Raw genomic sequence first — 24712 nt, forward strand, 5'->3', positions numbered from 1 at the left:
CGCCGATACTAGAGCCGGGCTGCACGGACAGCAGCCCAGGACTGACAATACTGCACAAGTGGTTACAGTGAGCTGGAATGGTGAGACTTAGGACAGCAGGACATCACACTTCAAACTCTGCATCCAGCTTGGAAACTAACACCTGCCCTGGTCTTGGACTCCTTACGGTGTCCAGGCAGAGCGAGCCTCAGCTCCTTTCTTCTGCCTTACTCCCTCTGAACAGAATGTGGCTGAAGCCAGCTCACTCTAAGAGGCAAGGATGCCATGGAGACACGGACAGGGGACGTTTCTCATTTTTCAGCCCCAACCCCCCACCAGATGGACAGTTGGAGCACACTTGGAGCAGCCTGGGTGATGAGGTTCAGCCTGGCAGCCGGAAAGAGTGGGCCCAGGAAGTGACAGTACAAAGGCACACACGACTGACAAGGTGAACAGAAGGGGGCCACAGAACTCAACCTTTTGCCTCCATCCCACATGCCTCCCCTCGCCTGATGTGACGCCAGCCTGGCAGGCCGATCCTTACCAGAGTGGTACGCTGAAAGAGGAGGTAAGCCAAACATGCCATTCCTGCCCCGAGCCTGGGGAGGAGACGCAAGGGGTGGCTTCAAGAGTAACACCTCCCCCCACTTTGCAAACAGATGATACCGGCCACCCTAGGCTGGCCTCGCTCTGCATGGGTATTTATGGGACAGCCTGCCTGAGTGAACTGGAGCAGGAGGCCTGGGTCTATAACACAAAGGTACCTTGCGGGGAGCCCTGGGCATAAAGCGGAGACGTGAAGATTCGGCCTCCTCCGCGCAGCTCCCCCTCCAGTGGCGGAGATACGTCATGTTTGGCTCTGTGATGCAGCGGAGCCCAGGGGCCCGCTTTATGTGGCGACCGAACATCGTGGGCATGCTGTGCACCCAGAAACCCTCTGATCTGTGAGGCGCCACGCCTGTCAAGGAATCCTGTATAGTGCCTGGAAAGGCCGTGAGGGAATCGCAGGAACTGCATATGGATCGCTTCATGGGAGCTAGAACAAATGTGGTGGAGGTGCAGAAAAGATTCACACCTTCAATGTCTGGCGTGAAACCCTCAGGTGCACAAATTCTGACAGCAATCAAGGCCTTCAAGCAGGTCCTGGAGCACAAATTAGTTGCCATCACCAGTGAGGTGAACTTGCTGCACTCTGATCTCTCAGGGGGGTGTCAGAGCACTCCAAAAAGGCTGAAAGAAAGGTACAGGCTCAAGACATTGACAGCAACGTTGCACACCCTGTCAGAACAAGGTACCCGCTTTGAGGAACGCCTGAAAAATGTAGAGGGCAGATCTTGCCGCTACAGCCAGTCATGGAGTTCCCGGAACCAGCATCGGAAGAGCCCATGGAGCTCTTCCTGGAGCAATGGCTCGACAAACTAATGGGGGACGGCACCCTATCCAATCTCTTTGTGATCGAAGAAGCGCACAGAGCCTTGACCAGACATGCTCCACCAAGGCCACACCAAGGGTTATAATAGCCAAAATCCTTTGACTAAAAAGACTGCAACACAATACTGCAATGGGTCAGGAAGCAAGGAAACCCCAAATTTGAAGGGTCTACAATACAGATTTTACACACAGGGTTAAGGCCAACAAGAGTCATTTCTAGCTGTAAAGACGTAACACTGATCACTTTTTTGGGGCAGGTTTATGTGGCGAAGGGTATCCGAGCGCTTAACATGAGCAACATTTTTATTAAAGACGAACATGTTCATTTTGTTAGGCACGGAAGATTAACTGATTTGCCCAGAATCACAGTATGTTGAGCGTCCCCATCTAGACTAGAATTCGGTTCCCCAGCTTAGAGGTCGACAGCTCTAGCCATTAGGTTAACCTTCGATACATGCTCCTATACCTGGCCAAGCTGGAACTGTTGAAAGGAGGCTACTCCCACTTTTGTGGCTCCCCAGTGGAAACATGGCACTGGTTGGACTGCAGAGAAGGGGCTTGGCCGGAACTTAGGCGACTGTCAGAAGGGGGAGGCCCCAGCATACACCCAGCGGGTCTGCAGAAAAGCAGAGATTTGGGGGGGGGGGGGGGGGGGGGGGGAGGGGATGACCCAAGATGGAGTGACAGTGCATTAAATTGGCACGCGGGACCTGGCAGAGGATATCCAAGGTGATTTGTGGGGCATCAGAAGGAGCTTGCCCACCGCCGTCGTCGCAAGAGACTAAACTGACTGGCGTGTGGAAGGGAGGTGGTTGTTGTTGCGGGTAGGGATGTACAGAGAGACACCTGGCCAACATCGTAACGAAACTGATCATCCTACACTCAATTTGTCTCAACACTCTATATGCCCCAGTGAAATATGGGCATCTTTTCAGACGGGTTTAAAAAAAAAAAAAAAAAAAAAAAAAAGCAGGTGTGACGTGTAACAGGAAAGCATGCTTCCATTTGCCTGTTAAGTCTTACTCCCTAGAAGTTGGAGTAACAGTTGGTGTTCTCTGAATTTCGGGGAGGTCTACAGACATTTGCCTCGCTAACAAGTAGTTTTCTTGTTGACATGAGCTTTTACACTGGCGGGGGTTGGTGGGGGGTGCAGATGGAGGAGGGAGGGTGAACTGTTTCCACATGGGTATTTCAATGGTTTCATTAAATCTTTGAGAAGAGGGGCATACATAGATGTAATACGTCTAGAACACCAGCAGGGGGCAAACTTCAAAGTGCCACAAGCATGCCTTATGTTATAAGTCAACTAGGAAACCCCATTGGATTGGTCAGGGGCCTAGGGTATAGGTATATTATAAAAACAGTGGTCCCTCACAGGAAGGATAAGGGAGAGGCAATAAATATAGACTAACAATAGGATCTATATTGCATTGTCCAGCCGGACAAGAATTTATTAATATTCGGTGAATAAAGACAAAACATTAAAGTGGGAGCACAAAGTCTAACAAATTAGCACACTAACAGGAAAATTACTCCGGCATAGCTCAACGTTTGAAAGGCAATCAACAAATTGGCAAGCATAAATGGCGAAAAACACCACTGCACATTACACCGTTACATATGATTGTGTCAGGGTGTAAAGCAGTCGACGACGTTCCCATACAGGAATAACGGGATCATCATCAGGACATTAACTTACATGCCTGAGATAGATGCCTGTGGATGTAAGGATACAGGTGAGAAAGGGGCAGAGAAAGGGAAGATAATTACAGGGTTAAAAACATTTGAGAAGTAGGTGGTGCCACGCAGACATGCATTTAACAAAGTGAGTTGGTATCCAAACAAGAAGGAATAATCAAATGGTAAAATAATGAAGAGAAGTAGAGAATGAGAACAAGGAGACTGTGTTCGGCGCCAATCCCAGTCTGTGTGATTTTTCAAAGGGGAGTGATTTTACCGAACCTGAGTGAATCGTAGATATCACAGTTTTGGACTGCGGATGAAACAATATGATTAAGAATGAAGGTAACCCCTCCCCCCCTTTCTATTCACATTTCAGATTTTCGCGCAGATCTCATTTGCCTCCCTGTATGTCCAGTTCCACTGCGGAACCTACATTGCCTGCAGTTAGTAACTTTCTATTGACGCAACATACCATCCCTGACCCTTACCACAGGTTATCTCAGTAGGACTCCTTCCACTGGGGTTCAAATGCTACCATCATTGTGAAACTGAAATCAGGGAAGACTCCAGGGTGCCAATACACAGGGCTGCTGGGACCATATCTGCTAGACCTTTTCAGAGAGGCTTGAGACAATGGTGAACTCTCACCTGACATACAACGTGCTACAATTGCCGTGATACACAAGAAGGTTAAGCCAGAGACCAGCTGTGGCTTCTACCACCCTATTGCCTTGTTGACCATCGAAACTAAGGTGCTGGCCACGATTCTTGCCACCAGGCTGGTAACAGGGATAGTCTCGCTCATACACCGAGACCAGTCTGGCTTCATGCCCGGCAGGTCTACCAGACTCGGTCTCCATTGCTTGCATAATTGAATGTCCGAAGTTAGCCACAGGGAGCAACCCTGTGTCTCTCGTGTTAAATGCTATAAACTAGTTTGACATAATCCACTGACCACTTCATCAGACACCAAGAAAGTTCAGATTTGACCCTAAATATAGACAATGGATTAAGCTACTTTATCAGGTCACTACCACAGCGGTGAGGGTGAACACCAATCATTATTTTTGACGATCCTCGCTTGAATGCTCCAAACCAATGGTTTCCAAAACTTGGGCATTTATGTAACTCCCCACAGAGAAATATTTCTGTCCAGGATATTGGGACGAGAATATTGAAATTCCAAGAAGAGGCGGAACAATGGCGTGCGTTGGCCCTCAGGCTGCTGGGAGGGCAGCAGTCATAAAAACGATCAGACTCTCCACACTGTTAAATGCCCTGCAAAACACCTACTATCCAATCCCAGAGGCCACATTCGCTAACCAAGCGCGAGACTTGAGAACCTTACCATGGAGTGGAGGGGCACCCTAGGATAGCGCTCAAGATGCTACTGCGTAATCCATAAAATGGTGGGATTGTTCTCCCAGACATTAGGGCCTACTACTGGCAGTATACATTGTGGCCATAAAAATTGGTCCTTTGCACCAGTGTCACACCACTTACAAGCTGGAGCAAGCACAGTTCGCCAACCAGCCATATTTGTACTGCATGTACGGAGGGAAGGGCATTCGACAGTTGCTGCCAGCGATACAGGTGGCATCGGAAGCTTGGAAGAAAGCCACTATATGCATAGGTATGGCAGAGAAGATAACCCAAGTAATGCCCATCTTGGAAGGAGCTTGGATGAGGGAACTGGGGGAAACTCGAGGGCTTTGAGGCATGGAACCTGCTGGGGATTGCCCAGATAGGGGATCTCTTGGGAGAGAGCGACTGTGCCCTTTTGGTCCCTCCAGAAGGAGTACCAAATGAACCTGGACTAATATTAAAATATGCAGAGGGGAGGCATGCTTATCAAGCAGAGGGACTTGGATATACCCGAATACGCCCCTCTAAAGGGTAGATTGTTACTGGAAGATCTTGAATTGAAGGACATCTTTCCCACTTACAAGACACTAAACAATATTCCAGATACAGTGAGTAAGCGGAGAGACAGGTTGGGAGGGATGTGGAAGGAAGACATGAGAGATGTGGGAGAGATGGAAGATGTGGATTGGGAGGCAGCCCTAATGCACTTAAGTGAGTTGGCCATAAAGTCCAGGCTGCGGCTGATACAGTTCAAAATACTGCACCAAGTCTACTATTATCGTGACTGCCTACATCGCATGGAGAGAGTGGTGTCCCCAAAATGTGGGCGATGTAGTGGAACACGGGGTACAATTATACACACAATATGGTGCTGCCCAGCTATCAGCGAATATCGGTCACGGGTGGTGAGGGAACTCAGTCATGTATTGGGAACCGATATCCCCCTTGGGCCAAAATATATTCTACTCTGTGTCCCAATGCTAAATTCCTTTTTTGCAACCTGGGGCTGTTAGTGGCCAAGCGTGCTGCGGCATGTCACTGGGGAGTACCAGAAGTCCCAACCTTGGGAGAAGGGAAGAAGAGGATGGACCTATAGACGGCTGCTGAAAAAGTCACTTAGAGGAGCAGGGGGTTTCCATGAAAGTATTTCAAGGTTTGGGTGAGCTGACAAAAATACTACGAAATACACTTCCCAGCGAATGCAGTGCATCTTTCCCTGTGCTTAACATTCAATTGTGTACCGTAATGCCATCTCACTTACTATCTATAAACAAATATGTAGTATCAAACCACACAGCTTCGTACAGAATTGTATCTCTACACTGAGTATTGGTAAACCAGCACAAAATAAGGGTAGATTACACTGCTGCAACAATTACTGCACCTTTCGAAGATGTTTACACTATATAATAAAACAAATACAGAGATTATATTAACTAGGAGCTGGGTGTGAAGATTATGGTCTAGGCAGGAATGTCATTTAACATATTACAAAAGCGTGACAATATCTATCTGCACATAAATATAACAAAGTAAGCGTCCCCATACATAGGAGAGTAGTAAGCACAAGGCGGCACATATTTAGACAGCTAGTGGGGAATAAGATCCCAGAATGCGGTTACTTACTCTTGACAATAAGCGAGATCTTGTACCCAGGTAACGATTCAGGGGGCTCTAGGGGCGCCCCAGTATATAGCCAGTCTTCCTTTTGCAAGGGGAAACATCCTATACAACGAAGTTAAAACAACGAATTACTTTAACAACGAAGTCTTAACAACGAACCACGACACTTCAACGAAGACCGGAACCACGAAGTCTGGAACAACGACTCTTGAACGAAGTCTTGAAGGATGACGTCTTGTTTGGAACGGGAAAGAATGTTAGGCACGTCACTTCTCTCCGCCCCCCTACCTCTTATCTGCATTTTGATTCGCCAGTGTTGGAGTACAACGTCACTTTTCTCCGGCCCCTCACTCTTCTGAAATGAACAGTATTGAAAATGGAAATGCCTCACATGATTTGGAAATGGCAATATGTTTATCATAGAAATTATTTATCGCAATCAATGCCTTTTGAAAGGCATTGCTGCAACAATTTCGGGGTATATGGAGAAGCTCTATAATTGTTGTGCCTGGAAAATGAAGGGATTTCTAGCACAAAAATGACTGCAAGGACTGGAGACAAACACACACAGGAACACAAAGAGATGAGCGAACGGCTTTGGGTCGCTTGTTCTTTATTTGCATTCGGACATCTACCTCCTCACTCGTGTTAGATGACCCGTAATGTATATATAATAAAAGAATAGTTTTTGGGAAAGTTTTACTTTTAGAGACGGGATGTAGGGATTTAAGGGGAAATGGGCTGGGAAGATTTTTAATAATTCAGTATCTTTTTATTAATTGTTATTAATGGTAAAACTGTCTCTTGTTTGATGTTCCTTCAGTGCGTGCAAAATTGCTTCGAATTTAATTGTGTCTCCCACACACTCCCACGCTTGCTGCTTCTATTCGGCTGCATTCAAGAACGAGAGGTGAGGAAAATTTGACAAGCCTCGCGGGATTACAGCTGCAAAATTAAATAGCCCGATGACCTGACCTAATGCTTTCAATAGAAAAGCAAAAACATTACCTCCAACCCGTTACCGACGGATGGTGTTAATCAGCTCACAGTGCCGCAAGTACATCTTTACTAGCGCGGAGTCACAGGGAAGGTAGAACAACTGGTGCTGCAGGTCAGCACTGAGAGCAAGCAAGAGAGATGTTGGATGTGTGCTCGGTGCTGACATCTCCCGCAGTTAACATCAGCGGAGAAAGGAAATCTTTTAATTTCGGGGTTTAGGAAGTAGTTGTTAAAAAAGTAGTGGTTAAGTACTTTTCGTTGTTTAGCTTTCGTTAAGGACGTCGTGGTTTAGGCAGTAGTTGTAAAGTCATAAAACCTTTTGCAAGTTGTAGCATTATAGTGGAGTCGTCGTTTCTCAGGTGGGGTCTCTTCAACGCAACCTAGCAAGGCCAACAGGCAGTGAACGATCCAGCGTTAACCCAGTGATAGCGTGTATAGTTGTGTACACTTCCTCCCAGAATCCAGCTATGGATGGGCAGGCCCATGCAACATGTAGAAAGGTTGCATCTTCTCGCTTGCACTTCCAGCATCTCGTGTCTGGACATAGCCTTAGCTTGTGTAATTACAAATATGTATAAATTTAAAATGAATAAGCCTCAGCTTGTAGTTCGGGGATAGGTGTCTAAGCTGAGAGCAACAGAATTACCATTCTTCGTCCGTGGGCAGTGCATTCATATCTCGCCACTGAAACAGCCTTCTGGGCAACAAATAGGGTGCTTGTCTGCGTGAGGCTATATAACCTAGTGATCAGTCTTCGAGGAGATGGGGTAGTCAATAAGTGCTCTAGTGGCATAATAATAGCAGGAGCTGCTGGGAAGGTAGGGTATAGTGATTTACTTCTGCCTCTGAATTGGTAATATATCAGTAATTCCAGGATAGGTGTTGGATTGCCTTCTTGGTTTTGTGGCGGCTCGAGAAATGTATCCTGTGGGTACAGTTTGCCTGGTTTGGAAAGGCCCATGTTTCGGACACGTGCTATGGAGCCCTTATCATTGAGAAAGGGAAAATGTGGATCGTATGCAAGTGGGGTGGAGGGTGCGCATAACAATGGGGTACCGACTCGCTTCCTTAGAACATCCCAAGCCCACCGCAGAGTCTCGACCGTTTTCACCTCATCAGCCGTTCTATGATAGGACTTGTATATAGCTACATGTAAGAGGGTGGAATCTGCCACATCTTTCTCGATTGCCACATGTGGCTGAAATGGAATGGGGTGTGCCCAGAATTGAAGATATAGGGGTTTCACACATAATGCACAACTTTCCAGGTCAGGTGTACCCAGCTCACCACTGGAAAGTGGACGTGTCAGGAGTTCCCAACTTACTCGTTGCCACTTTCCAGCCCACACCAGGGATTTGAGGAAAGCTTGGGTTAGGGGGATGGGTATATTAGCAAATAGGTATATAAAATGTAGGGGACGACTATCTTTGTTATGGCAATCCCACCAGCCAGAAAGCCGCCCAGAGTTTAGACTTGCGCTCGAACCAGTCCAGCAATTTACCAAAGTTCATGCGCCAGACACCTTGCCTATCTCTGCTGATCCATATGCCTAGGTATTTTACAGCGCCTCCGGCCATGTGAGCGGAAAGTCCAATTCAGTTTCTAATGGAGCTTCAGTTAGTGGTAAGATTAATGATTTGGACCAGTTTATTTTTATGCCAGACATTCTACCAAATTGGAGAACTTCACGCAAAACGAGATTCAAATGTTGTTCTGGTTTACGAATGTACAACATAACGTCAGCATACATTGAGATTATAAGACTTCTGTCTGTGAACCCCAATCCGTGAGCGGTATGATGCTTACGAATTCTAGCGGCCAAGGGTTCCATCGCCACTGCAAATAGCAGTGGCGAGAGCGGGCAGCCTTGCCTGGTCCCGCTAGTTATAAAAAATGGTTCAGACAAAAGACCATTTGCTCGTAGGCGGGCTGTGAGGTTGGTATAGAGCGGCCTGATCAATTAGATAAAATTGGGACTGAAATCTAGCCTAGGTAATATGGTAAACAAGAAAGGCCACTCCATGGAGTCGAACGCCTTAATGGCATCCAGAAACACCGCGATTGCTGGCAAATGAGGATCGATCTGGTGAACAATGGCAAAAAAGGTGCGCAAATTATGGGCTGTTGATCTTCCGGGAATTAATCTAGACTGGTCCGGCCTGGCGACAATTGGTAGAAGCGGCTGCAGCCTGTTAGCAATTAATTTAGCGAGAATTTTTACATCAACATTGATTAAAGAGAGGGGTCTGTATGAGTCACAGATTTGGTTTCTTGTCAGGTTTTAAGAGGGAAATGATGACTGCTTCCCGTATAGTTGGTGGTAGGGATGCACGCTCTAACGATTCTCGGTAGACCTCTAGTAATCGGGTGCAAGCTCTTCTGCATATGTTTAATTGAATGAGGTAGTCAACCCATCCAACCCGGGTGCCTTCTCACCTGGCAAGCTGCTTATGACCTGTACTAGGTCTTTCATTAAAAATGGTTCATCCAGGTAGGTCCTATGGGCATCGCTGAGCCAAAGCAGCTTAAGGGAGTCTAAGTATGCGCCTAGGTCAAGGTGAGGTGCGCTTTGTGTGGCCAAGTACAATGAAGAATAGAAGTAAGGGAGATATTTATGCGCGTCTTGTTGCCCTCTGATGGGAGCCAAATCTTCGTCGAGCATTTCTGCTATGAAGGTTGGGGATGTATGTTGTTTGAGTGCATTAGCAAGGGTTTTGCCTTGCCTATCGCCTTCGCCGTAGCTGCGCGCTCTTGTGTTTTTCCCTAGGAAGTGCGCCTCCCTGTATGCCTCCAATTTTCTCACATAAGAATGCAAGGTGTGTGGACACTCTGTGGATTCAAGATCTTGTTCCAGCTTCGATATAGGTGTTCTAATTGACTTCACAACCCCAGATTGCTTAGAGATGCATGCACCTCTTATAACCACCTTGAAGGCTTCTCACAGGGTTGAAGGAGAGTTCACCGACCCTTCATCTGTGAAGAAAAACTGGGTGATTTCCGTTCTAATCTCCTCTCTAAATGCAGTATCTAGGAGATGCAGCATATCTATGGTCCAGGATGCAACATCACCTGTTACAAGCCAATAATACAGTCTGGACCAGGCACTGTGATGTGCCCTCCCTGGAGTCTGGATTTCTGCTACACCAGATATCAATAAGGCAGTGGTCCAGTATGATGGTGTTTAGTTGCTGAGCTGCCCTTATATGTGAGTTGCCAGTGGCCCAGACTCTATCCCATTTATTGTTAAGGGTGGCGTTGAAATCCCTGCCCCAAATGAACGTGTCACCTCCCGTTGCCAGCAACTTAAACCACACTGTGAGAAAAAAATTGTGGATCATCAACATTTGGACCGTAAATAGCCACTAAGGTAACCTGTGTGGACAGGAGTGTACCATTTAAAATAACATCGCGCCCGTCTGGGTCAGACTGCGTGTGACTGGTTGACCACCCAAGCCTGCGTCTGAACAGCACCAAGACGCCTCTTGCATAGTTGTAGTACTTCTCTCCTCAGTATCTGTTGTGCAGTTTAGGGTCCGTGCCAAATTTCAAGTGAGTCTCTTGCAGAAAGCACACATCTATGTGGTGCCTGATTAAGTACGAGCAAGAGACACACAACTGATGGACGGAATGCAGAACAAATCAAAACATTCACCCCCAGTCAAGAGATCTGGGTTCAATCCATCATTCTTTTGCTCACCATGCCACCCCAGTTTAGACCTGACCATATGCGGATCAGTCTTGACCCTGTACCTCATGGAAACAGTCCAGCCCTGATTAAGTACGAGTGCATTAATCTTGGATTTCCTAAAATCATTAAGCCCTCTTAAGTTCCATGTGAGGAATTTAGTTTGTCATGATACAGCAGGTACGTTCCGTAGTATGTTACTTGTGTAGGAAAGGTGCACATTGAAGACGAAAAAGAAAAAAAGGTCAGATGACGTTCCTAGACTAACTTTGGACTTTACGTCGGAAACTAAAATAACTGTGAAAGAAGACCAGCTGTACTCTACCATATGCATATACTGTGTAGTTAACAACGGTCTGAAAATACTGTGAACATCCTAACCCCCCCCCCCACACCAACCTCCCAATTAGGTTGTGACATGTGCCCCCCAGCCCCCTACATCCCCCAATCAACAAGAAAGCAAAAACACATGGGAGATCTCCCTGTGGGGCTTGGGACGCCGGCTTAGACCTGTCTGGTGACAGGGTGGCCAGGCTGTGTCCGTGTGCATGGAATCCGCCAAATGTGAGAATGGTGTTAGAGTGGAGTAAGAGGAAATGAGCAGTCTCTGACTTTAGCAGTTAAATCAACCAGGGTTATTATAAAATGTAAATAGTATAAAACACTGAATGATGTAGCTCACTAATCCCGGATAAACAGATCAGTCATTCTCGCTCAGTTTCTGTTCAGATTCAGTTTGCTGAGATAAGCAAAGAGGTGATTTTTTGGCACAGATCGGTTTGGTGTACTTTAGGGCTGCTTTGGCCTCGGTGAAGAAATGGGATTGCCCTTTGTGTGTTATCTTGAGCTTGGCTAAGTACAGCATGGCATATGAAATGGAGGCATTTTGTAGAGTACGTTTTGCCGGCGTGAACTCTATTCAAGTGAAGCGGGCTGTATGTAGAAATATACTACACTGCTTTGCGGTGGCAGATTAGGATTAAGGATGGCGATATCCTAGGATATTTTGGCCTGGCGAGCCCCTTTAGAAGGCAGCCATACTGCAGGTCTGCGAAATCACCCCCAATGCACTTCATCCTTCTTGATGCTACTCCTTGGTGCTATGTGCTTGACATGTGCAAACGGATGTTTCCATACTCCCGTCTCCTCTGATTTTATACAACTGTTTTGGGTGCGGGTTTGCTCCATGTATTGCGGTTTATCATGACATAATAAAACAAAAATATATTTTAAAACCAAAGAGAACGTGAATAAAAATGTCCTTATTAATCACAAGGAAAGATAGAACCCTTGGAGAAAGAAATATTCGTCCACGCTGCCCTCAAAAATTGAAACCAGAAGGAGCCTAAATCATAAAAGTTCATAGCCCAGTATTTTAGCTATTGATTCTATTAGGCATCCGGTTACGTACCACACAGCTCGTTATAGGTATTATGAAAGAATTTCATAAAACATACTGCAGTACACACGTCATCAAAAATCAAAACCAAACATTATGCAGGCATCTTCTACATGCACAGACTCTTTATCGTCGAATGTTTTAACTTTTTACTCACTACAAAGCAATAATGTTCATTCACATTAATCAAGAATCTGTTTATTCAAAAAGTACAGTTCAACAGGGCTATGGGTTCCCCGCCCAGATTGACAATATTCAAATCTTTCGTGCAAACAACAGTCAAATGGTAAAATATAACAAACGCACTCTTACCGTAAACTTTCAATAATATGCTGCACATTTTTTGTATGAATATGATGCCGCTCCAACAAACCATTGTAATTAGATCCTTTCAATGCAAGCTGTGAAATACAAGCATATAAATAATTAATTTATCTGTGGCTATAAACACTAAGAGGCACTAACTAGATCAACAAGCAATCCAAGAGCTATTGGTAATGTCTTTTAGCAATGAGGATTAGCAGCACAACTGTTCAGTATGGCTGAAAGTCATACAAAACAAGCATTGGTATAGCCAATAGGTCTCGCCTTTGGGACCTTATAAGTGTTTAGCCATGCAACAGTTGCATAACTAAATACTTATAAGGTCCCAAAAGCGAGACTTATTGGCTATGCAAAGCGGCCGTGAAAGTGATCGCAATCGCGATCATGATCAAACATCAAAGCGGCCGTGAAAGTAATCGCGGTAAAGCACAGCGCGCGCGCCCATGCACTGTAGCTCTAGGCTGGCCTGGTAGCACTTTTTGGAGCCCTCTCAATAAGTCTCGCCAGACCAGCGCATGCGCTGAGTCAGGCGAGACCTAAAAGCACCATGACCCAGTTTGCACTGTATTCTAAAGCGAAGAACCTCAATGGGAGATTTAAAATTATGAAATAAGTTATAGTGAGAAGCAGGCAATTTTAGTTTTGATCCAAATCAGCAATGAAACACATTTTTGGCACTAGGATATCCCATCAGGGTCACGTCATGCTCAATAAAAGTTCTTCATTCATTAACTTACTAACAGTGTAGTGCTAGAAGGAGCAGATGACTTTCAATTGGATACTACAAAGAACAAGCATTTGAAAGTTTGAGCTATTGTTGTTGCATTATTATTTGCAAAGCCAATAGCTCAAACTTTCAGTAATGCGGGACCTATTGAATTGTAAATTCACCTCTGTCACTAAGATTTTTGTATGGAGTGGCAGCGGGACAGTGGTGGTGGGGTTATTACAAAAGGTAAGGGACAACTGTTATTTCACAATCTGGAGTAACTGCTGGTCTGTGGTGATTTTATTGCCAATTCTGAAAAACCATGCTAGCTTACCCACAATCGGATTGTCATGAGAGTTCGGAAGCAAAATTCTAAACTAGTTTTGGATCACACAAAAATGGTTATTCAGCACTGGGTAGGTCGTGGCGGCCTGAGCTCTGGGATGCATGCAAGAGAGCGGAAGAATGGCAGAGAGACGGCTGACTAGCCACTGCAGTTTTATTTACGGATACAAGACAATGTATTCCTGCCTTGAAGCAGCGGGGCCTCATCTTTCCCCTTCATCCAGGCCGATGCGGAGCGCTGGATGAGCGCCGTGCAAGAGCTAGGGAAAGGCCGCAGGGCAGCAGCAAGGATTCCCCTCCGGGGGAAAGGTGGTAGCAGCAGCACACATGCTGAGATTGGCTCGCAGGCAGTTTGTGCTTGAGAAGGAAATTGAGAGGAAGTCTTTTACGGGCAATACAGTACTGTATTCACAAGCTCCATTAGCTATTTCTCTCCCCTCTTTAAGTGCATTTAAAGAGGTATACAAGGATTCACCCCGCAAAACTAAACAATCACTGTTGCACACTGGCCCAACAACAGCAGGGGGAGCGGCTGGAATGTTAAAAGATGAAGCCCGGCTTATCATTTGTTCGGTGCGGGTTTATTTTGGAACTTTTCGCGATGTGCGACATTTGGATGTCCCACATTATTTCAGCGTACGCAACAGCATATAAACATACGAAATGTACAATAAACATTGTTACAAAATAAAAAAAAAATGCATGTACAAAGCCTGCCAAAAAAACAAGCACGGGATTGAAACCAGTGGTGCGCCACAGAGGAGCAGGGGCGAGGGAGCGCGGCAGTGAAGCGAATGCGCGCTGCTGCGCGTAATAGACACCGATGGGAATGGGCGGAGCAAAGGCAGGACATGCGCCCGCCTTTGCCCAATTGTGGGCCTTATTTAAAAAAAATAAACATTTTAAAGCCAATGGCAGACGGTGAAAGCAAAACGACAGGCACGACTGGGTGGTCAGCTTTCAGAACTCCCTACATGAGGTCTCGCACTGCAACGCTATGCGCGAGACCTAAAAACGGCAGATAAACCTATTTCCCATTTGTAGGAAAGTACCCCCTTCTGACCTCATTACTCACCCCGCTCCCCTTTTTGCCTTACTCTGATGCATCTCTCATTGAATGTGCACTGGGTTCCTACTAAAAGGTTCCCAGGCGCCTGCGTGCTTTCCCAAAACCATACCTTTGTTATCAAAATTGGCACACATACAAGTCCCATGTAAAAGGTACCAGTGGTACCAAGGGCCTTGTGACCAGAGGGTCTCTAAGGGTTGCAGCATGTATTATGCCACCCTAACAGACCTCTCACCAAACACATGCACACTGCCACTGCATATTTTGATGCAGATAAAAGTGGAGTCTACCATGCACACACCCCAGTATGCCAAGCCTACCAGCACGGCAAGAGGTATAGGTAAGTCACCCCTACAGCATGCCTTACAGCGTTAAGGCAGAGTGTCACTATACCTCACATGAAGGCATAATTGTATAACAGCTATGCCCCTATAGTGTCTAAGTCCATTCTTAGTATGGCTTCACTGTCCACTTATAATGTCGGAGTAAATGGGCTGGGAGCTCGTCAATTAGAGTACCACAGCTCCATGATGGCTTCACCCAATTCTAAGATGTTTGATACCAAACATCTCAGATTAATGAGACCACACCGATGCCAGTGTTGGATTCACTAATAAATGCGCTCAGAGGGCACCGCAAAGGTGCCCCCTGAAAACACCAATCTAATAGTGTCTGCCTGACTGTTCTGCAACAGCCTGTCACCTCTAGACATGTTTCTGATCCCCTGAGGTGGGAGCATTGTGCTCTTGTGGGTCAGAAACAAAGCCTGCTATGGGTGGAGGCACTTCACACCTATCCCGAAGCAGGAACAGCATTAAAAAGCGGTAAGCCTCACAAGCTTCCAGTCCTTTGATATGCTGATCGGCGCCGCTCCAGCTAATGGAGATGCCATGTACCCCCAACCAAACCCCGCTTTTGACAGCAAAGTCAGCAGGAGGTGTGCCCCCTCTCAACCAGGGCCACCCCTGAGGTACTCAGAGCTCAAGTAGCGCCTCCCTCCTTTCAAAATCCTCCATATGGTTTTAGAGGAGACTAGCCAATAGGGCTAGGGGTATGCCCCTCCGCAGAGGGAGCAGACATACGAAGGGTGTAGGCACCCTTATGGTAAGTAGCCTGTTGGCTACAGCCTTCTAATCCCTGTAACGTCCCTGAATTGAGAACTTAGGGGCACCCCTGAACCTTCACCCTCAGATTACCGATGACCTACGAAGAAGAGGACAAAGAAGAGCCAAAGACACCTACTGACTTGGCCCCAGGCCTACTGGCTGGTCTGCAGCCCTCAAAGACCCTGCTAAAGAAGAGCAACTCGTCCCACCGCACAGCGATCTCCAAAACCCTGGGAAGACTGCCTGCCTTCTAAAAAGACTGCTAATCTCCTGTGGATAGTGGACATGACCAGAAGAAAACCAACTTTAAGACAAAGCAGTCTGCCTGTGGAATCACAAAACTGACCACTTCTGCACCGGACACCCACGGCCCGAGTCCATGTGGACCACCGGTCCAGAAGAGGTTCCTCAGCGATCCATGGCAAGTGTCCCTCGTGGGATGAACCCTGCCAGGCTCCACGTCGACACTTGCAGCCTTGGCACAATGACCCCTCCTCCCACCCTCATCTGCACTTGTAAGCTGATTTCTGACACCAAAGAATACCCCTGCAGCCAGAGCCTGTGGGCCTTGGGGAGATCTACTGACTTGTGTTCTGACACTCCAGCACACCCCCAACTTACCTCTGCAGTTGTAGGTTTCCATCTTCCAGGCTTTTGGCCTAAGCATGCAGCCTTTTTCAGACTTCAAGATTTTCCATTTGTTTGCACTGGGCGCCAGACGCTGTGTTGGCACTCTGCACCTGGCCTCCCCAGTGCCACCGAGGGTGTAAGTTTGGTGCTGCCTTGTGGCCCTCCCCCCTGTGCTTCCCTTAACCCCCCCCCAGAGATTGGGTTACCAAAGCAGTTCTACTTAACTTAGTAGTATCACTTCGATTGCCCCTTACTGCATTGGATAACAGTGGCACCAGATCTCGAGTTTGACCTCTGCACCCGGCCACTCCAGTGCCGCTAGTGGTGCAGTAAGGTCACTTCCCTGAACGTTGCTTGGTACTGATTCTTCATTCAAAATCTCAATAAGGCAAATCATTTACTTACCTGCATACTGCTGATTGCGTTTCCTCCAATAGGATATAACCAAGAAGGGGGGACTTAGGGCTTTTATATAGGTCCAGCATACATGCCCAATTGTAAACAAGCAGAAAAGGGTATGCAGTTCCTAGCAGGTAAAGGAATGAGGATGGCTAAGTGATCGGCAGTGCTCACTAAAAGGTGGGAGGAAAAAAAAAGGGGGGGTGGGGCGAATTCCTCCTGGTGGAATAAGGGCCCTCACACACCCAGCCAGCTAGGTGTCCTGTTTCATCCTAGGGCTTGTTCTGTCGTTTAGTTCCTATATGATATATACAGAATCTACATGTTTGGATAACAAACTGTGGGACTGGTTGCAGACTGATTCCGTGCACCACCACCGGGTATGTTAGCCTGTCTGTATCAACTAGCTCACAAGGAGAGAATAGATTCTGGCAACCTGAGAACAGGACAACCCTGATCCCTCAGGACCGTGGAAACAATATACTACCTTTTGCTCAGTCACTCGTGCTTACTTAGTTGGTCTCGGAGAGATACACCGAATAAAACAAGCTGGCGTTTTCAATAATCATTTATTTGTTGTTATTCTGGTGTAGAACAGATGTGCTGCAACAACCATTAGACAGTATAGGATAGAAATGATTAACAACTATGAAAGTAAAAGGATGGTATAGTTCTACCATCTACTAAAATCATGAATACATTCAAGTATATAAAACATATGATAATAAAAAGGTGCATACTCCTACGATGCCTCCCTAACTAGATGTACCCAAGTGTACCTGGCATGGGTGTAGGTGTTAAGCCAAGAATCCCTCTAGGATCTAGTCAACCCTATTACCTTAAGTGAGACTCCGTCCTGGTCTCGAGCTGGACACCCCACGAAGGATGTTAGACCACTGCGAGCTGAAGTGTTTGCATGCAGGAACCTCGGCGTCTCTGGTCAGTGTTTCGGACGGGAAGTCTTGGTCTCCTCTACATACATCTTAGCAAGATGGGATGTATATATACCCATAGGTCTCTCCAGGGGTCCTACCTTGCTGTATGACTGTCGGCCTAAGGAGGACGTCGGGCAAGAACTATATAGATTTTAGACAGGAGTTGGCAGTCCTACTTTGCTTCCAAGAACCATCTTGCATAATGTATGGGATTTGGAACTATGGAAAGCCAGCATTCTGAATGCAGTGTAATATCTAGGTAAAAGGTCATCCCTCGTAAACCGTGACAAGTGTAATGTAGGGATAGAATATAGGTGAAGGGTAACGAGTTTACCAAGGCCTACATTAAAGTACCTAAATGGAATATAACACCCACTCCTCTTCCGAATAGAAGACAAAGTATTAAATTCTACATGTACTACTAGGTGTTCTAGGTATGTGTACGCAACTATACAAAACATTAGTTTGTTTGTGTTACAAAAATTCTTTTTAAAACGTTTTTCTATAAAAAAAAAAAACTAAAAAACAATTGTTAAAAAAGAAAGTATTAGAAATTGATAGAGAGGCTATTGCTCGAATATGTCCGTAGGTATAGTTCAAACTACTACAAAGCAGTTTGAAAGTCATACATGCGTAAAATGAATGTTAATTTTGATATAGAGTTGGTTTTCTGTTTTGTTTCCAAAAGCCGAATTTCTTCCCAGCACACAATGGGCCAAATGAGTAAAATGTTTATGTGTCCTGGCTGGCAGATGCAACATTCTCGTTGCTTGCTTCCGCAGTTGGCAGTCCCTGTAACACCTCACACATTATGTGTATTGAGCACAGATGATTTTCTGTACTGTTCACAGTAGGTGCTGGGGCAGCTTGTGCAACCTGTCAACCATCCAAGGTCTGGGTGTCAGAGGAGGAGCCGGTGTCCATACCAACAGGAACATATACTACCTGTGGTGGCTCTAGAAATGCTGCCATCAACATGGGAATACCCTGGGGACACTGCAAAACACGGGCCGGTATTGGGTCCAGTAAAGCATCAACGTCCGGTCCCACACATGATGGGAGTGTCAAACAGAGATTCAACACGCATTCTTCTCAGCAAAACAGGCATCGGAGGACAGGTAAGATGCAGTTCATCCATGCTGGTCTAAATGACAAGAACCAAGGAGCACTTAGTTCCCTTAGGCGAGATGTGCCTAGAAGTTATACCATGCCATCACGGTATTTTCTCTCCAGGAGCACGGTTTCCATCTCCTTGGGACGTCCATTGCATAGCAAAAACACGACAATCAGGATAGCTGCTATTAGAAACAGGATCAGCAGCAGTCCTCCAAAAATGCTTCCCAATACGGAGTGTAAAAAGTTTGGAATAACTCAGAGGACCGTCTGAAAGGTGCTCAACAGTCCAGAACCTACGTTCTTAAATAGGTGGACAATGCTTGTCGTACCAGACATGTTAATATGTGAAAACATTCCAAAGGTTAGCAGATTTATGCAGAAAGTGATGCCCATAATGTTGATAGCAATACATTTTTTCAAAGTCTGATGTGTCTTCTAACATTTCATTATTAGAAAAAGCAGCAGATTTCTCCAAATCAGACAACATATTATTTACAGTTTCATAATCCCAATCGTCGGAAAATTTACTTGAGGTAATGATTACTCTCAATGTTTTCAATAAATGTGGCATTTTTAAAAGTTCAGTCAGGCCAAATATATCGAAATCAACCTTGTACCATACTATACCATCAGGTATAGGAAGTGCTGTAATGTTCACTGATGACAGGTTTCTTTCACGATGTGATGATAGGTGCGGTTTGAGGATCACATTCACTTTTTGTGCCGCAGAGCTTTCTCTAAGGTAAGTTCCATTAATAATTACACTAAAAACAATTGCAAGGCCTATCCAGAAAAGCAAGAAAAGTATTCCTGTAGATACCCAGAGTATCAACCAAGGTGATACCAGGTAAGTCTTTTTAAGAAAGTTCAGAAAAATCTTTAAAATCGCTGTAGACTAGTTTTTTGGGCTAGTGCAAAAACAACAATTGATGGACAAAATGCAGAACAAAGGCACACATTCGCCCCAGTACAGAGATCTGGGCTTAAATCCATAGTTTTTTTTGCTCACCATGCCATTCCAGTTTGGACCCAGCCATATGCAAATCAGTCTTGACCCTGCACCCCAATGGGAACAGTCCAGCCCGAACTGCCAGGCCAGGTCCTCCCTGGACTGGAAACAAGCATCCTGGGGACCGGTTTCGGGCTTTCAGCCCTCATCAGCCAGGATAGCTTGACTCCAGTGGCATGGAGAGCACGGAACCCACGTCTGGGCATATCCGTCCCACTTGGGGTGACAAATGCAAAAAGAAAAATTGATGGACAGAATGCAGAACAATGTCTTAAATTCACTCCAGTACAGAGATCTTGGCCTATTTTTGCTCACCATGCCAATCCAGTTTGGACCCAGCCATATGCAAATCAGTCTTGACCTTGCGCCCCAATGGGTCGCTTGCTCACTTTGCCACTGGAATTAAGCTAGCCTGGCTGAAGAGGGCTGTGAGCCCGAAACCGGTCCTAGTATGCTTGTTTCCGGTCCAGGGAAGACATAGCTTGGCAGTTCGGGCTGGACTGCTCCCATGAGGGACAGGGTCAAGACAGATTTGCATATAGCGGTCTCTGAACTGGGGTGGCAAAGTGAGCTGAAGAATGATGATGAATTCAACCCAGATCTGTGACTGGGGGGGTGAGTGTTTGAAAAGTTATAGCACTCCATCCATCATCTCCTAGTGTTTGCTTAGTTTTTTGGGCTGGCATCGTTTCAGGTTCACTTAGATCTAATGATAAGGTGTCAAAGTCAAAGAAACAGCCAGATGCAGTTCGATCAATTTTCGGCAGTTACGCAGGTTTTGTTGAAACTGTAGCTGCTAGTTGGGGCATGTTGACGTAGATATCAGTGTTTGGTAGAATTGCAATTTGTCTTTCAGTGGAGTTCTCATTTTGAACTTCAGTTTCAAGAGGAACGAGTTCAATTACATTGTTGCTTAGTCCTTCATTCCCTATAGGTGACCCTCCAAACGTGATGAGTCTTTCGGTTTGAACTTCTTGTATAGTTGCGAGAAGAGGGTGTCGGTTACTCCGGAGTCCAAGCAGCCTACTATTTAGTATCAGCTACATAGTGTGGTTTGATTAGGTCAATTGAGACAAATATTTTCTCCTTTTTACCACCAAGAGGTGGCAGAAGTACAGTTCTTGTTCCTTCAACTGCCAGGACAGGTACAGGCTCTCTGTATGATGGCCCAAATTATTTTTTTGTCTGCTATTATCTCTTTGACAAGATCCCAGATTTTAGGGATCCAGACAGGTCTTGCCGTGACACTTTTTACATCCCCAGTGGCGTACTTCTTTATATTGACATTACTCTGTTGTTCCCTGGTTTCATTCAGGTCCTGTAAAACAGCCAAACGTTTATGGATGTCAAACGTTTTTTATCCGCCACGGTGCCTTCACAATCAAGATCAGGTACCCACATTCTCGTCCCAAATAGAAGCTCATAAGAAGTGACCCCCCCCTAAAGAGCTTCTTGGCTGATTATTCAACGCCCTTTGTACTCCATACAGATGTTTTACCCAATTTCCACCAGAGCCTAATACTCTAGCTGTTAAAGATTGCTATAAGTCCCGTTTTTTTCCTCTCCACAACCGAATTTCCCTGGGATGGTACGGAGAGGAGAACCTTAATGCTACACCCAGACTTCCCATAGCTTCCTTGTAAGCCCTAGAGCTAAACGCAGGGCCACGTTCAGGATGAAGTGTGCCGATTGCGTATGTCCATATAAAGACTTCAAATCTTTTATAACACTTCGAGCATCAGCCGAGCGCTGGGGCCACACCCATAGGAACCTAGAGCAGGAATCCACTCCAACCATGATATACTTGCAAGCCACATCAGATTGTAAGGAGCCTGACAGATTTCACATTTCAAGACATATTCTTTAGTCTGCCTTCTTAGTTCTGGCCACCAGTAGTGTTGTTTCAATAAAGAAACAATAGCAGAAACTCCTGCGTGTGCAGACCTTATATACCCTCATGTGCTGCTAGGATTAATCATAACCTCCGATCCATATTTGGTATTACTCTATCCTCCACTCCAGGAATCTGAGCAAATGGAACATTGTTTGCATCTAACTTGTAGGAGTACTTGAGTGGAAAATTTTCGGTACTGCCAAGTTATTGCGTGTAGCAATAATTGCAACCATTATTTCACCGTCTATTCTCGATTTTGAACGAGTGATTGCAGCTACGGAAGCAGTGCATACAGCCCCCTTTCGTGGCCTTGTTTGCCAATGAATTCCATTCAACGTGAACGCCATCACGTTGATGACTCAATGTGTGTATCACATGAGCCCTTGGTAGTTCGTTTTTCAACTCCACTACCTGTTCCCAAAGCGTGTTGTGCTTAATTGTGCAACCTTTTGCATCTTTAAACCCATTCTGTCCCCAGTGTTTTAGATATTCATTGTATGACTGTACACAGTAAAAAGAATTGCACACGATTAGCGTGGGGAATTCTCGATCCGTATTTACCAATGCCAGTATTAGTGCTTTTAGTTCTGCCAGCACGCTGCGCAGTCTCCAAGAGACTGTTTTTGTGCAATTTGGATGAAGTTTTCCATCTTGCATCCGTCCTTTAACGATGGCACACGCGGCGCTGTATTGCGGTTTACTCCCTATGGCCGGTTGCGCAGAACCATCACCATAAAAAAATTATTTATACTGATCTAGAGGAATTCTCATTTGGTAGAGGATATTTTTGTTCGTATTGCAGAAACGCTCGTGTTTTTAAATTTGGGTTGTACCTGTATTCTACATCTGTTGCACTGAGAGAACTAGCCCATTGTATCCATCTTGGATGCAAGGCTTTAGCGTTGGGAACGCTTGCCTTTGTCGCAGCTTCAAGCTGAAACCGGGGTCAGGACTATTATACGTTTCCCTTGAGCCAGGCCTCTTTCTCCGACTACATTCTGTGCTGCTGTTAAAATGTTTTCTGTAGATGCGAAATGCATTTCAGCATTTGTATACAAGTGAGATTTACATGCTATTAGTACTGTTTCACCTTAACTATACGTTAGATAGGTGTACCCTGATTGACCCGCAACTATTCGGATCACCAGGTTGCGTACGTATACGCGTGTTTGTAAGTGTTTTGAAGCTATCATGTCAGCTTGTAAGGAACAAAGTGCATCTGTGTGTTCCTGTGTCCAATGTCTAAATGAGAAATCAGGTTTTATTAAATCGTAGAAAGGTTTTACTCTCTCTGCGTAAACCAAAATGTATGTTCTACCAAAATTAAGGAATCCTAGTATAGATTGTAAGTTTTTTACTGATTTTGGAGGTTGGAGCAGCGCACACTTTTCTAAAAAGTTAGCTGCCAGGCTTTTTCCTTCACTTGAAAACTCATAGCTTAGAAATAGGACATTAAGATGGCCAATCTTTGATTTTTTTAAAGTTGAATTTGTAACCCTCGGAGGCTAATCCCAAAATTATGGTATTCACCCTGTTCAAGTGTTCCTCCAAGTCATCGTCCGTTAGATAAAGATCATCCACATAGGACAATGCCTCTTTATCCAGGTTCTGAAGTAATTCAGTTACTCTGGCTGAAAACGACCCCGGGCTGTTCTTATACCCCTGTGGGGGTCTGGCGAGCGAAAGTTACTTCTGCCGCACTCCCATTCAGTAGTCGAGTCCTCAGAATTCTGGGCATGTTTGATCTTTAGACCTGTAACCTTCTTTTTGAACTGTGGTTTTGGTTTGGCTTCATCATCTTTTTTGGAAGTATATAGTCTTGAACATTCTGCTGGTCTCTTCTTGTCTGTCTGACCGTCCTTCCCGCTGAGCTTTTCGATGAACACTGAAAGGAATGAGAGGAACGTGTATTAGTATCCCAATACCCGTCAGGTTTCCTAATGTTATCCCTATTCCTAAGGTTATACCTCCTTTCAGAGGGCTCCTGTGAAGGAGATTTACCTCTGGATTGAGATCTGTTCTCTTTAATATTGTGTTTTTTTATTATTGTCCCACTTTTTAGAAGCGGTAGGCGTCCTTCTCGAAACTACCCACGAGTTGTGGTTTTAACGCTTTTTCACTAAACTGTCCCTGCCTAATTCTGCATACTCTCATTAAATTATTTTGGAGAGTTCCTGTTCCTGTTGCAAAGGGCTGAACTCCCTTAGGCGTTGGCATGTTGCGTCCCTTGGGCATGTGACACATTTTCGGCAGGCGGATGGGGTTCCATGGTGTCCCCCGCGTATGACTCGCAATTTAGCACCTTGTGGCAAGCGGCTTTGTGAATCGGCTGCCATTTATTCAGGTGGTTGCACCACTTGACCTGGCGCTGTCCACCTTTCTGTGTAACGTTTTCACCCCTTTTGACCCTTACCTTTCCTAGGACACTACATCACAAGGTGTCTGTACATGCCTGGAACTGATAGTATGAGCCATTGACCCTACAAGGAGGAGTCCTCCCTCTGTCCAGCTACCACATTAATACGGGTACCTTTTCAGACCCTTTGTTTTGAACTCATTTTGTTTTCCACTCAATGCACGAGCATTACACAACTGCGTGATGCATGCTTTTAAACACTTTGATTGTTCCACCACCACGTCATCGTGTACACTGTGTTCGGCGAATTACGCACGGGACACTTACTATGAATTGAATGGCGTCCTCTCTTTTAACAATTGTGTTTTGTTTTTACCAGGTTGGCTAACCAGATTTTCAGGTACCACATTTAGGGTGCTTCTTGTGGTCTATCACTGTGACTTTATGAGACTACCACAAGTAGTGTAGATAGATCAATAATTTTAGGTCTTGAAGAATTGCAGTCTATTAGACGCAGTGGCAAGAAACAGGTCAACCTCTTTCACGGAGAGCAATATCCTGTAGCATCACAACAGAAGTGTGCCACATCTTTTTTAATCTGGATAGAAGCCATTTTCATTAAATTTGTCCTGATTGGACTTCTATTCCTGTTTTAA

At 45.5% G+C, this 24712-nt stretch overlaps 1 protein-coding gene across 3 annotated transcripts in view; it reads right to left on the bottom strand.

Annotated features, from left to right (window-relative positions):
- The window catches only part of NADK2 (NAD kinase 2, mitochondrial), a 690519-nt gene that overhangs the window by 516573 nt on the left and 149234 nt on the right, over window positions 1–24712 (bottom strand). For all 3 annotated transcript variants that reach the window (XM_085631046.1, XM_085631045.1, XM_085631044.1), the window contains exon 2: window positions 12477–12565. In XM_085631046.1, coding sequence (XP_085487172.1) covers window positions 12477–12565 — 89 coding nt within the window. The remainder of the gene's footprint in view (window positions 1–12476; window positions 12566–24712) is intronic.

The sequence above is a fragment of the Triturus cristatus genome, chromosome 2_1 (assembly GCF_964204655.1).
Source record: "Triturus cristatus chromosome 2_1, aTriCri1.1, whole genome shotgun sequence".
Lineage (NCBI taxonomy): Eukaryota > Metazoa > Chordata > Amphibia > Caudata > Salamandridae > Triturus > Triturus cristatus.